Raw genomic sequence first — 14,528 nt, 5'->3', positions numbered from 1 at the left:
TGCCTTGCAGATGCCGTTCGGAGTCGGCATAAAACATGTAGGTCCCGTCCCGCCAATTTGTAGGAAAAATCAAGAGGAGCACGACGCAAATTGGTAGGGAAGCTCGGCCTAAAATCTCTTCGGAGTTTATCGCTCCGTACATTCATTTATTTATTTTTTAATTATTTCGGAATAGTTTCGAAATTGTTCGAGGTGTGATTTCGACATTTCGGGATTGTTTCGAAGGAAAAATTCAGGACTATTGCGTGTTAGCTTTTTGATTGATTTCGGGATTATTTAAGGACCATCCAGTGCCGTTTTAAAGGTTATTTCTTTTCCGAAAAATTTTATCGCTTTGAGTGTTTAGGAACTAATTCGTAATTGTTGCAGGGAATATTTCGAGGTTGGTTTTGGAATTGCATTAAAAACATTTTGGGATTATTTCTGGATTTTGGTAATACCATCCGAGAAAAATTTTGCTTTATCTCTCAACAATTTCGTATATTTAGTTAAGTGAAATTTTTCTACTTCGTGCAGACAGAGCCGCTGGTTAAGGGTAGCAAATATATTACCCGGAGGATAATACCTGAAATATCTTTATCATAATTATATGGCGCTACCATCATGGTTCCAGTAGGAGTTAAGGTCCCTTTCTAGAAACCATATTACATCCACCGGATCTTCTGCTAAACCTGTCGGAAATCATTCCTATAAGCCAGATTCTCACACTCTTGCAGTTCTTTCTTTTAACCAGTCTCTCTTCCCTTTTCTAGAGCTTGGATCTGGAGAAACCGTCCTTCTTTCCGGAGATTGCACGAATTCTCCGTCGTGCCAGCAGCAGTGAAACGAAATGTGTCGGAAATGTGATACCACTAATCGGTTGCATTGCTAAATCTAAGACTGTTATTAGTGAGCAGGTGATTGGAAAAACCATTAGCTGTCTGTTTAAGTAGCAGACTGCCTACGGCCAACTTTTCTTGAGCCACTGTGATGCATTTTTCTACTTCAAAGAGGAGACCGATTCGATATCTGGGCTTCGTGAAGTGAACACATCCGGGACTTTTGTCTCCCTGAAGCAGAAAAAGACGTGCTCCCAAGCGAGTTAAGAGCCTAGCATATTCTGGCAGCAACAGAATGCGCTAGTAACGGTGCGTTCCAGATTCATAGTCGTTACATCGTGGAGGCTGAATTTTCCGAGTGTTAGATCAAAGACCCATTCCGGACACACCCTGGCGGAAAAGACGCCAAGCATAATTTTGGTACCATGATGGGGTTAGCGAAGTGCTTGTTTTCTAGTTTATCATAAAAGAAGTCCTTCTTCTCGTCATCTCCTCCTCATCTGTTGGAACATAGGGGTATATAAACAGATACATGTTATATTAAACAACCTCCCTTTGCAGCGGCTCGCGGATAAACGTACGTTCATAGCCGTGAACCACAGTACTTGGCGAAACAGTCTCTCTCCCATTACAAAACAAATGTTTGCTCAGTGCTTCGTGTCATTTTACTAGTGGCAATGGTACAACGGGTTAAAACGAAGCTTGAGGGGGGTATAAAAGGAGCGATGAAACAATTAGGTTTAAATATATACATATATACTCGTATATGAGCAAGCACAGCTAACTCTAACAACATCAAGTGAACACTAACAAAATTCCCTGTAAATACCAAATTCGTTAGACTGTTTACTCACTGTACTGACCTTTTTGGTTGACAACACTGTGCTAGCTACTAAAAGCTTCTGGAAGTTTAGCGTCAAAAAGCTAAGTTCGAAACATATTCGAACTGCTGTAATGAATTTTCAAAAGCAGTTAGAGCTTTTTCGCACAGTTGAAGAATAGTACAGTAGAAAAAAATAAACGTGCGTACAAACCTACATACATATTAGTTGATGTGTGTGCTAGTGGCAGTAGCGAAAGCAAATATAAACAAAAACAAAGGTAAAACAAGCTAATTAACAAATAAACGACAATGGATGAAGAAGCTTTTCATTTTTAAACCGTGAGTAAATAGAGTAGCGATATGAAACAAGTTATAACCCCAACCGGCCGCTAAATAACCAGGTGTGGACTTACAAAATATCTTTTGCTAGTTGGACTTCCTTAAGTACTTAAGTATACCAGAATAGTACACGTTTTTTTGGAGGGTCTTAGCATAGCGGCTGATCTGAGCAAGGTGTTGAATTGAGTTGGGAAATACTCGATGTAAAATAACACTGCAACTGATTCACATGAATTGCCGTTTATCTTGTTATATGTTTTTGGGATGATCTTCTGACTGTTTCGGGTTTGTTTGATGGATCAATCCTGATTATTCAAGGATAGCTTTTTGATGAGTGATTTAAGAACCATTCTGGACCGAGAGTTATGTCGAGATATTTGGCTTAAGAGAGATTTGTTGTTGTAGCGTTCAGTTTCGGCAAGCTCACTAAACGTAGGTAGAAATGTAGCTACGATGAGTACTTCTAAGTTTTTAGCGTATGTGACTACCCTCGATATTTAAGCTGTAAATGTTTCCAAGAACTATGAGTAACCATAGTAGAGAGGGCCGGATCTCTTCTTGAGGGATAACCTAGGTAGTAGTAAATATGGAGCACGCGCTTCGGCGATTCGAATCTTAAGCACAGATTCAACACAACTAACAAGAAATCCCTGGTTGTTATATCGTGAGAAACCCCTGCATTTTGACAGAACGTACCCTGAAGGGAAAATATCTAGTTCTGAGCTGGTGCACTTCTAGTGCATTCAGAGCCAATACAAGTTTGCCCTCAATATCTTTTTCATCCCTGCAGCGAACGCAGACCTATAGCATTTACGAAAAGTACTAATTCTAATTCTTTACTTTATATTCTATTACTGAATAATCTGATAACAACCTCTACGGCTGCGCTGTATGCCATCTGTAGACCTGGTGGCAAAGAACATAGCGTTTACAACTGCAACGAGACTCAGCTCCTCGGGACGGCTTGAGCCCACACCATACCGCCAAAGTATCGCCATCAATTACAGTGCGAACCGACTACCTGATTCCGTATCTGCACTTATAAGGGTCTCTTAGAACTACAATATAGGTAGATGGTTGACGCAATTGTGCGATACACGTATACACAGATGGTTCCAAAATAGTGGAAGGAGTGGGGTCTGCTGTATACTGTGCTGATGCGGAAATCAACAGATCCTACAAGCTGCAAGATCACTGTAGCGTTTTTCAGGCGAAGTAGTAGCCGTAGCCGTAGAAACACTGAAGGCATATAGCTTAAACTGCAGCGCACCAACTTTTATATTGACAGCCAAGCAGCAATTAAGGCAACAATCTCGCATAGCACAGCATCCAAAAGTGTGTTAGAGTGTAAGCAATCCCTGGAACGAATCGGAACAGAAATAAGCATACATATTGGGTCGCAGGGGATATGGGAATAGATGGGAATGAAAAAGCGGATGAACTAGCTAAAAAGGGCGCATCTTTGAAGCTTGCTCCGTAGATGTCCAAATTAGATTGGGCGAGATTAAGAGAAGGCCAGAGGTAGACATGGTCAACAAAGCGGGAAAGGCGTGGACACAAGCGCGGTCTTAAAACCTTAGGCTAACAAAATTACTCTTATCATTAAAAAAAAAAAGAGGACTGTAGATTCATGGCGGGTATTCTGACTGGATACTGCCTTCTGGTGTCACATGCCCTTAAATTAGCCTTGATCAGTGATAGCAGATGTAGGAAGTGCGGGTTGGAGGAGAAAACGATCGAGCACATTTTGTACTCGTGCCCTGCGCTCGTCAGGCTAAAACTCCAGCTATTAGGAGTGACACAGCTGTCAGAACTAGAAGCAGTAAGGGGCATAGGTTTTAGAAAACGTCTAGTATTTGCTAAGAGGATGGAGTTGTTTTATATCATGGGTCCTGGTTTTTGATAGGCTTTTTCAGTTTGGTCGTTAAACAAACTTCACTACCACTCAGCAATCTAAGTGAGGTCCCCATGGACCGGCCAGTTCAACCAAACCTAACCTTCCCTACAGGGTACGAAAACCCAGTTTATGAATGATGATATCTTATTTGGTCTTAGTGACTCTAACCTTTGGATGAAGAATGAGGATTTGTGTCTGGTGGTGGGCTTTGGTTAACGATATCAGTATAAAAGTAACGATTGTAAGTACCACTTTCAAAATATGAGGTACCCAGTATCAACACCAATTGGCATCAGTTATTGCGAAGCATTGATGACTACCGTCATTTACTACGCAACTGACAAGATCGCTAAGGCGGTCAAGTAAAGAGTAATGTAAGCAGTGTTGAAGAATTTCTCCAATAAATCAGTCAATAACCCCATTAAATAGCCAACAACTCAATACAAAAAGTAAACTACGAAGTTTGTTGCGTTTAGCAAATTTATTAGCACATTTGTAACTGTTTTTTTAACTGCTTTTTACTACCTTCGCTTTAGCCATTTACAGCTTTCAGTTTATTGTTGCTACGTAGCTGTTAATTACTTCCTCTCTCGTTCAATGATCGAAGCTTACAATAAACAACTCAAAAACGCTTAAGCATTTACTTATTTCCGCTGTGGTTCTCTCACTCTAAGCTGGCTCATTCAGAAGTCCATATCGTGTTATATAATCCCCTATCGAAAACCAATTTCACTCAAAAGATAAATGAATCTGTAAAGTTTTTCGTCAAAATGGTAATACATTTTGAATCTGATAAGTAGTAGTAGCCACTATTTCACGTATTATCGCAATCCCAAGCACCATTTCAGTGATATTACGGTATAAAAAATGTAATTCGATTACGGATCGTATCCCCCTCTTCAGAAAATTGCAAAAGAAAATCATAAACGCGAAATATTGCGGATATTGGTATTTTTTGGAAAAGCTATCCGTCCTGATGACACGTTGTTTAAATTTTTCCCAAATTATTAAATAAATTATAAATTAAAAATTGCTCCAAATAAATGTTTTCTTACATTTAAAGTAATAAGGGCAACCCCCTTAACTCATACAAAATGCTGTTTTATTAAGTTTTAGCTTATGATGAATTTCATTCATATCATCAAAACCTATAAAAAAAAGCACATTTTGAACCCGACCCCCTCAGATTTTGATGAAGTTTTGCATAGAGGCACACTATACAAGCACAACCTCATTTTTAGAAATTCCATTTTTGAAAAATTGTGGGCGTGGCAAGGTGTCAAAGTTGTGAAAAATGCGTAAAAAATGACGGTAATAGGTACTTTTGAGCTGTGATAACTACAGAACGGCTCAACCGATTTCAAAAATGTTGGTACCATTGGAAAGATATTCGGATCGGCTTTATACACTGTAAAATTTTTTTATTAAACTGAAAAAAAAAAATTTTTTTTCAAACAAATTTTTAAACTTGGAAAAACTTCAAAGGCCAAGCGTTTCAAAATAAAAGAATTTTTTTAGAAAGGTCTATTTAATATACATATATGTGACCCGGTCTATGAAAAGGTGGCTTATGACTCAAAAAAGAAATTACGAGAAACAGCTGTTAACTGCTGTTTTTTTTTTTTAGTCATAAGCCACCTTTTCATAGACCGGGTCACATATAACGTATCCTGAAAAAATGTTTGTTACACTGAAAAAAAATGTTTTCCAAAAAAAATTTGCTTGTAAAAAACTTCAAATATCAAGCGTTTTTTGTAATTCGAATAGATTAGAAAAAGAATCGTAATATCTAATTTTGCAGACACCCCCAAAATATGGTCCAAGAACCAAGACCAATACAAACAATTCAATTACGAAAGTTATCTATGTTTCAGACGGTGCAGGAGCACCATACAAAAACAGATACAACTTAATTAATTTACATATGTCATCATAAAGTTGATTTCGATATATCCGCTGAGTGGCACTTTTACCCCACCAGCCATGGAAAATCAGCATGTAATGGTATAGGTGGGACATTAAAAAGAGGCGCTCGGAATTATAGCTTGGCGAATAAAAACCTAATTCAAACGGCGAAAGACCTTTGTCACTGGGCTTCACAAACTCATAAGACCTCCACTGAAGTCGCTTATGCAGACGCTGACGAAAGAAGAGCTACTTGCAAGGTACAAAACTGCTAAAACTACTACAGGAACTCAAAGCTACCATTCGTTCATACCTTTGATGAATCTTCACTCAAAGCAAACATTCCGATAGTCAACAGTATAAGGCGCGCAAAATTGTATATTAAATCAAAAAAAAATTTTTTTTTGTGTCTGAGAAATTGTGTCTGAAAAATTAGATAATAATATTCTAATTACAAAAAAATGCTTGATCTTTGAAGTTTTTTACAAGTAAAATTTTTTTTATGGAAAAACTGTTTTTTTTTTAGTGTAACAAACATTTTTTCAGTATACGTTTTCGAAATCTGATTTGAATATCTTTCCAATGGTACCAAGATAAAATCGGTTGAGCCATTCTGCAGTTATCACAGCTCAAAAGCACCATGATATCAAAATATAAAAAGATGCATTTACTTAAAAATTAAAAAAAGAAAAAATACGGCATTTTAGGTTTTAGATATGTTATATATATTAAATAGATCTTTCTAAAAAAATATATTTTATTTAAAAACGCTTGGCCTTTGAAGTTTTTTCCAAGTTTAAAATTTAATTTTTGTAATTTTTTTCAGTGTAATAAAAAATGTTTAGAGTGTATAGCCGATCCGAAAACCTTTCCAATAGTACCAAGATCTTTGAAATCGTTGGGCCATTCTGTAGTTATCACCGTTCAAAAGTACCTATTACCGTCATTTTTCAAGTATTTTTCACAACTTTGACACCTTGCCACGCCCACAATTTTTCACAAATGGAATTTCTAAAAATGAGGTTGTGCTTGTATAGGTAAAGTGTACCACTATGCAAAATGTCATCAAAATCTGAGGGGGTCGGGTTCAACGCATATCGGTTTTGATATGAAATTCATCTTATGGTGAATACTTCTATTTCTCATTTACACTCTCCTCTTCCGCTCTCCTTTCTCATACTTTCTCTCTCACTTATTTTTCAACAGCTATGTTTCATTCATCTAAATCTACCCGTATGCCTTTTCCTTCCCCTTTAACTCTCTATTTTTCTCTCCTCAACCCTCTCCATCTTTTGATTCTTCCTCTGCCTTTCCTTTCACTTTCCCTATCCCTGGCCTTCTCCGCGTCTTCCCATTACTTCCAATTTATTTACCTAAGTAGTCACACGAATGCCACATATAACTGCTATTAAAAAATACCCCTATGTCAACTTGGGGCAGCTATACGTCATTATGTGACTTAAATTATGAAAATCGGCCCAGTATACCGCAGTTTTTCTCGAGGGAAGTTAGGACTTTTAAATTTTTTATATAGAAAATATAAAAAAATTCTTAGAAATCGATTTTCGAAAAAATTTGCTATATTTGCCCTAACTGTTTAATTTGATCTGATACTTATTTTATCATTTTTTCCATTTGTCCAAAAATTCGAAACATATAGCCACTTTTACATTACCAATCGTTTGCAACCGGTTCCAATTCGCTCGCATAGCCACAAATAAGAAAACTTACCTGAAAATAAATAAAACAGAAATTTGCATTACATTTTTTGAGGCAAGAACATAAAGAGTAGTTTTCGTATGCTACATAGTAGTAGTAAACTCGAATTAGTATTAAATGGTAAGGAAATAAGCCCAACAAGGTTAGGTTAGTTAGGTTGAACTGGCCGGTCCATGAGGACCTCACATAGGCTGATTGAGTCCGTAGTGTTACCAGAAGTTTGTTTTAATGACCAAACTGAAAAACCCTATCAAGTCTACAGTCCTCTCTTTTTAATGATAGAAGCAACTTTGGTAGTCTAAAGTTGTAAGTCATACACATTATCTTCGACTCTTTAAAGCCCAGCGCCTGAACCCACGCATTTCCCGCTTGGTCAATCATGTGCACCTCTCGCCTTCGCTTAATCTCGCCCAATCTAATTGGGACGTCTACGGAGAAAGTTTCAAGGCATGCGCCCTTTTTAGCTAGTTCGTCCGCTTTTTCATTCCCATCTATTCCCTTATGCCCTGGAACCCAATATAGATGTATGCTTCTCCCTGTCCCGATTCTCTCCAGAGACTGCTTACACACTAACACGCATTTAGATGCTGTGCTATGCGAGAGTATTGCCTTAATTGCTGCTTTACTGTCAATATAAAAGTTAACACGGTTGCAGCTTAAGCTATTCTCTTCCAGGGTTTCTACTGCTTTGGTTACGGCTTATATTTCCGCTTGGAAAACGCTACAGTAATCCGGCAGCCTGTAGGATCTGCTTATTTCCGGATCAGCGCAGTATACCGCAGACCCTACTCCTTCCACTACTTTGGAACCATCGGTGTACACATGTATCGCCTCGTCCGCCATTTGCGCACCCTTGCGCCAACCGCCCACCTCTATTGTGGCCTTAAGATCTCCCTCGAAGCGCAGATAGGGAATCAGGTAGTCTGTTCGTCTTGTGATTGATGACACTATCCCGAAGCGCCCGATCCATCAAAGAACAAATAGTTGGAAGGCACTTTCCACTTATGACAATTGCAACGTCATCTGCGTAAGCCGTAAGTTTTACGGGTCCCTCATCGAATTGCCTCAGCAGTTGGTTGATGACCAGCGTCCACAGCAGAGGTGATAGCACCCCTCCCTGCGGCGTGCCCCTGTCCACTGATTTTGTGGCCTCGTACAATCCACATTGTGATGTAATCTTTCTGCAATTTAACATGCAGCCGATCCATCTGATTAAGGCAGGATGAACTTTAATGTAATTAAGACCATCCATAATCGCCCATTTAGCAACATTATTGAAAGCCCCGGCAATGTCCAAGAAGACTCCTAGAGCATACTCATTATATTCCAGGGATTTCTCTATGCTTATTACCACCCTATGCAATGCGGTGTCTACCGACTTGCCTTTGGTGTACGCATGCTTTGTTGTGGAGAGCAGCATTTCATCCACGTTGGACTTTATGTACACATCTATCAGCCTCTCAAAGGTTTTGAGCAGAAATGATGTTAAGCTAATGGGGCTATAGTCTTTGGGATACACGTGACCGATCTTGCCCGCCTTTGGTAGAAAAGCTACACGAGCAGTTCTCCAAGAGTGCGGTACATGTTTCAGTCTTATGCACCCATCGAATATTATTTTAAGCCATTCCACGACCGCCCTACTTGAGACTTGTAGCATGGCCGGGAATATACCATCTGGGCCCGGCAATTTAAACTTAGAAAACGTCTTCACTGCCCACTCGATCTTGGTATCGGTCACCAAGCCCGGCACTACTAGCTCCGTGATCGAAGGGTGAGTGATGTCTGCTGGCTCTTCTAAACCGTCTCCCGATGGGAAATTTGTATCGAGAAGCACCTCAAGGGATTCCTCACTATTACGTGACCATTCCCCGTTCTCTTTCTTTATTAGTCCCTGGACTATGTTTCGCTTTTCTAGGACTTTTTTCAACCGTGCTGTTTCGCTGGAGCACTCTATGTCCGTACAGAAACTTTTCCATGAGTTTCTCTTCGCCATGGTAATTTCACACTTGTAGATCCTCAGTAGATCCCTGTACTCGTCCCGACACGCTTCGCTTTCCGCGGTCTTTGCAAGCTTAAACATTTATTTTACCTGTCTTCTTAGAAGACTCTGCTCATTGCTCCACCATGGCGGCTTTGCTTTTCCTCTGAATCTTCTTAGAGGGAAGGCTTTGTTATACGCAGTCGTAAGCGTCCTTGTTAGGAATTTATTCGACTCCTCGAGTTCCTCTACATTAGCAACCTCTTTGGGTTGTCCCAGTTTTTTTTCTAGATGTTTCTGGAATTTAGTCCAGTTCGTTGACCAGGGTTTCTAAAGGTTCCTCCCTTCTCTACCCTCTTTAGGGGAATGCTGAAGCTGATATACGCATGGTCGGAGAAGGATGGTCTATCAAGAACCATCCAATCATACCTTGATATATCACGCTCGGAGCTCAATGTAATATCCAGAACATTGCTGGATGTTGGACCAATGTATGTAGGGACATTTCCCCTGTTGGCTATCTGTAAATTGGTTTGCAGGATGTAACAAAATAGATTCGCCTCCCTCGTTAGTATCTGCTCCTCCGCACGCATTGTGGTGCGCATTTGCGTCTGCGCCTATGACCAACCGCCCTTTGCGCCCTTCCTCCTGTACTAGCCTTTTGCACTCCATCGGTGGAACCTCCGCAGCATGGGCCATGTAGCAGGACGCCAGGATAAATGCCTGCTTATTCTTTTGCTCGACGGCCAAAGCCCAACAAACTTGAATAAATATTTTTCCAACCCATGCTAAATGTATGTGAAAGGAAAGGAACCGAAGAACAACTAGAAGAAGAAAAAAAGGAAGGGAGATGAAAGAAATTAACAAGTCAAACCCGAAGCCGGGACCGGAATCGGACATCGTTTTATTAATTTGTTTTCGAAATGCTAGCGGTTTGTTATCGACGGGATATAGGCGATTTATCGCCTTCTACCGACGAGATATAGATAAGCTCTCGATTTGTAATCGAAGTGCTGAAAACTTGATTTCGATAACAAAGGTTATCTATGAGTTATCGATTTACTATCGAGGAATTATCGGCTTTTTATCTACGAGTTATCAATTTATATATGTTAACAAAAAGATATCGATTTATTAAATTCGTTGATCTGTACCGATTTGTTATCAAAAATTATTCGATGATTTTTCGAAAACGCGCCGTTGATATCAAATAGTTATCTGTATTTTATCGGGAAAGTTATCGATGTGCTATTTGAAAGTTATCGACTCTTTATCGAAAAGTTATTGATTTATCATCAATTTGTTCTCGACAGCTCGCCGGTTTGTTGTCGACCTAATAAACGCAAAGTTATGAACATGTTATTAAAAAATTGTCTATTTTTTTTAATAGAAAAGTTTTATTATGTAAATGTTTTCGATTGTTTATCGAAAATGTATCGATTTGTTGCCAAAGTTATCGATTTGTTATCTAAAAGTTATCGTTTGGTTATCGAAAAGTTAGCGCTTTGTTGTCGAATTGTTATTGAATTATTATCAAAAAGCTATCGATTTTTATCAAAGTTATTGATTTGTTATGGTAGTGGCACTAGTGGTTGTCGGCGGACTAAAGATTTGTCATCGACAGCTCGTCAGTTTTTTGTCGAAAACTTGTCGACCTATTATCGAAAAGTTATCGAAAGGTTAACAACTTGTTATAGAAAAATTTAAGATTATTTATCGAAAAGCTGTCGATTTGTTATCAAAATTCTCGATTTGTTATCAAAAATGTAGCGTTTGGTTATCAAAAAGTTTTGTAGCGAAAAAGTTATAGATTTGTTATCAAAAAGTTATCGCTTTTTATCAATGTGTTATCGGCGTAACATCGTTGCCGAGAAAATTTCAATACAAAATCGATGGCACATTTGTAACACGTCGATTAGAAACCACTAAGAAGCCGACAAATCGATAACACGACGAAAATTTCGCCGATAGAAAAAGAATAACTTTTCGGTATGGGTTGTTACCGATTATAAGCTCGAAATAGCCCGAAATTATTTATTTCCAGTTTATTTAAAAACATTAGTTTTCCAGACGTACCTCTGTATATTTACACATAGACCTTCACGAACATTTTGTACTCTCGATTTTTTTTAGTCGGATTCGCATCCCCGCACTAGTTGGCAAGAAATCCGTTTGGAGTTGTAATACAAATTTTTGTCCCGCCTGGGTCCACTTAAGTAATTTCTGATTCCAGTCGCACTTGTTACAACTGGTTTTACTGACGAGGTTTAATGTCCAGGAATGCGAAGCCCGATAGTGTGCAAGCATATTTCTTAAAATATCTCGAGGCCGCTAAGCTCTTAAGCTGGTTGTCTATCCACGCGTTTCCTAGCGTTTGCGTATTTCTGCTAATCTTTTCAGCTCGTTTTGTTTTGTACTTTTTCATAATAAACTTTCTCCACTTTGCTGGGGTTAAGCTCAATTGGGGCACAAGAAAATTATTTATTACTTTTCATTTCGTTTAATTAAATACTTTTTTGTTGTTTTTTGTTTCCCACGAGAAAAAAGTAAAACAACAAATTAAATGCGCTCCACGTTGGTCCAATTTTGGTTGCAGAAAAACGAACACAAGTCATTTAAGGCAAAGCTGTGTAAAAGCTGTAAACCTTTTGTGAATAATCTGTTACCTACGACATCGGAAGACACAAAACTGCGTATACCTTCTTTTCATTGAAAAAGGTGTTAAAATCAATTAGGAAAAGGTTGAAGGTTGAAAATCAATTCCGGCCTCTTGTAATTTTAATTAAACTTTGTTAGCAGCTATTCGACACCAAACTGTACAAAAATTTAACCAAGTCAATATACTTGTGTACTTATGTTCCTTTAGGATGTAAAAATACTAGAAAAGAAAAATATAAAGTGTGGCAAAAGCGTGTGAATACTACACCAAACGCTGTGCACTTAACTTTTTTAAGGCCGACATACAAACGGGTTAAGTCCACAAAACCTATGACGTGTTACAGGAAATGTTGGGCGATATACACAAAACTAGTAAAATCTTCTTGCAGTGGCAACCTTTAAAAATGTATGCATACAGTTAATGGGTTATATCATATTGTGACGAATATTAGCATCACTAAGCTGTTAGTTAATAATCATGCAACAAAAAAACATGATGCAGCCACTCTTATGTACATGTACACATTAAAGCTAGCCACACTTATGTACAGGGCAACGAAGAGATATCTCACACACACAGATGTAGTCATCAGCCGAAGTAGTTACTCGCACATACACACGCATACGGCTATGGGAGAGGCAAGGACTACAGATATACATGTATATAGCTGGTAACTAACCAAGCATGAGCCACAACTATTCGCGAAATTACTAGACTTTAGGAGAAATGGGTGAACGAGGAACCCGAGAGTATAAAAGCAGCGCAAGCTGAGTAATAACGAATCAGTTTGATTTAAACACGCAATTAGTTGTGAAGTATAAGTGTTATTGTGAAGTACTCTCAAAGTAATCTAATAAATACCATTTTGCATTACTGAATATTGGAGTTATTTATTCGACAATTTAGCGATTCCACCGTTGCAGAAGGTGTATAATAACAAGGATTTCCCAAAATTCGTTACAATATGGTTACCCAGCGTGTACTTGTACATAACTTTAGTTAGTCCTATATTGATTTAGATAGATAAAGACTCCCTTATATAGAACTTATCAGCATCGAAACAGATTTTGATTAGCCCTTGTCCGTTAACACGATAACTTAAGTCAAAATTGAGATCTCTTTACGAATATTATTACACTGACCTATCTTGACCCAGAATAGATTGGTATTGAAAGCGGGAAAATTCGAACCAAAAACATGACCACTTTTTGGATATCGAAAATTTATAAAACTTGATAAAAGAGTTGGTTGGTTCCCAACGAAATTTGGAAGAGCATTTTGTTGGAAACCATGCCCACTTTTTAAGTCCGGTTTTCCGCCTGTCCATCCGGCCATTTGTTAACACGATGACTTCAGCAAAAATTTAGATATCACCAAATTTAGTGCACGAGGTAACCTAAACTCACAATATATTTGCAATGAAAATGCTCCAAATCAGACTACACCCATGCCCAGGAAAAACTGACACAACGCATTAACAAATTTTGAAAAAGTGATGGAACTTGGCGTGTGGATGAACTTTATAACGCAAATAGAAATTTATAGCGTTTTCTTTTGTGAAAAAAAACACCACTCTTGCCTAAATAAATGGTAAAACCTTAATAGAATTACTCGTTACCCCAGATAATTGTCATCTTTTATAGTGCATAAGAAGAACATAAAAGGCTACCGCGCGTGTCAGCTGATTTTCACAAACGCGCTGTCAATTATTGCCTGTATTTTAATTTTCCTCGCTACAATTTTGTGAAGTTAAAAGTGTAAATCTTTTGCATTGCGAGTAGGCAACAATTTTTACGCAAGAACGAAATACCTCGTAAAGGCGTTGCCTGCTTTTTAGATTGAAACAAATTATATGTATGTAATTAGCAAGGCTGGCTCAAATTGCTTTATATAATGGTTTTTGTTATTGATAATTAGAGAGAAATTGCAAAGTTCACAAACGGCGATTGTTACTAGGACATGTTTCCCAATTTCACTTCCTCATCAGCTAGCTTCTCGGGAGCTGAGTATTGAACTCGAATCTCCAACATTCATACCAGTGCAAACGCAGATGCCTTTAACCACTCAGCCATATGAATGCCACGCTGTTCGCCTTCCAATTTTGGTCTCTAAGTGTTGCCTTTGTTGTAATTCATTTTATTCACCATGTGTAAATAGATATAAAACCATTGTAAAAAGCAATTTGAGCCAGCCTCGCTAATTACATACATATTGAAAAGAATTTAGTGAAATTCCGCTTATTCCAAACCTTCTGCTAACGTTCGAATCGCTAAACTGTTGAATAAATAACTCCAATATTCAATGTAAAATAGTCTTTATTAGACTACTTTAAGAGTACTTCACAATAACTCTTACTTCACAACTAATTGCGTGTTTAAATCAAACAGCTT

At 38.3% G+C, this 14,528-nt stretch overlaps 1 protein-coding gene and 1 non-coding gene across 3 annotated transcripts in view; one reads left to right on the top strand and one right to left on the bottom strand.

The window, feature by feature from the left end:
• Positions 1-5,423: 5,423 nt before the first annotated feature.
• Positions 5,424-5,594, top strand: LOC137251564 (small nucleolar RNA snR44). Its single transcript, XR_010953299.1, has one exon. It is a non-coding gene; the product is annotated as a small nucleolar RNA snR44 (small nucleolar RNA).
• Positions 5,595-7,424: 1,830 nt separating this feature from the next.
• Positions 7,425-14,528, bottom strand: part of LOC137250589 (mannosyl-oligosaccharide alpha-1,2-mannosidase IA-like) — a 99,601-nt gene continuing 92,497 nt past the window's right edge. For both annotated transcript variants that reach the window (XM_067783666.1, XM_067783667.1), the window contains exon 3: positions 7,425-7,513. In XM_067783666.1, the coding sequence (XP_067639767.1) occupies positions 7,454-7,513 (60 nt within the window). In that variant the 3' untranslated portion in view covers positions 7,425-7,453. The remainder of the gene's footprint in view (positions 7,514-14,528) is intronic.

This window comes from Eurosta solidaginis, chromosome 4 (assembly GCF_040869045.1).
Source record: "Eurosta solidaginis isolate ZX-2024a chromosome 4, ASM4086904v1, whole genome shotgun sequence".
NCBI classification, from domain to species: domain Eukaryota; kingdom Metazoa; phylum Arthropoda; class Insecta; order Diptera; family Tephritidae; genus Eurosta; species Eurosta solidaginis.
Note: the sequence above shows the minus strand (reverse complement) of the source record. Positions and strands in the feature narration are given on the sequence as shown.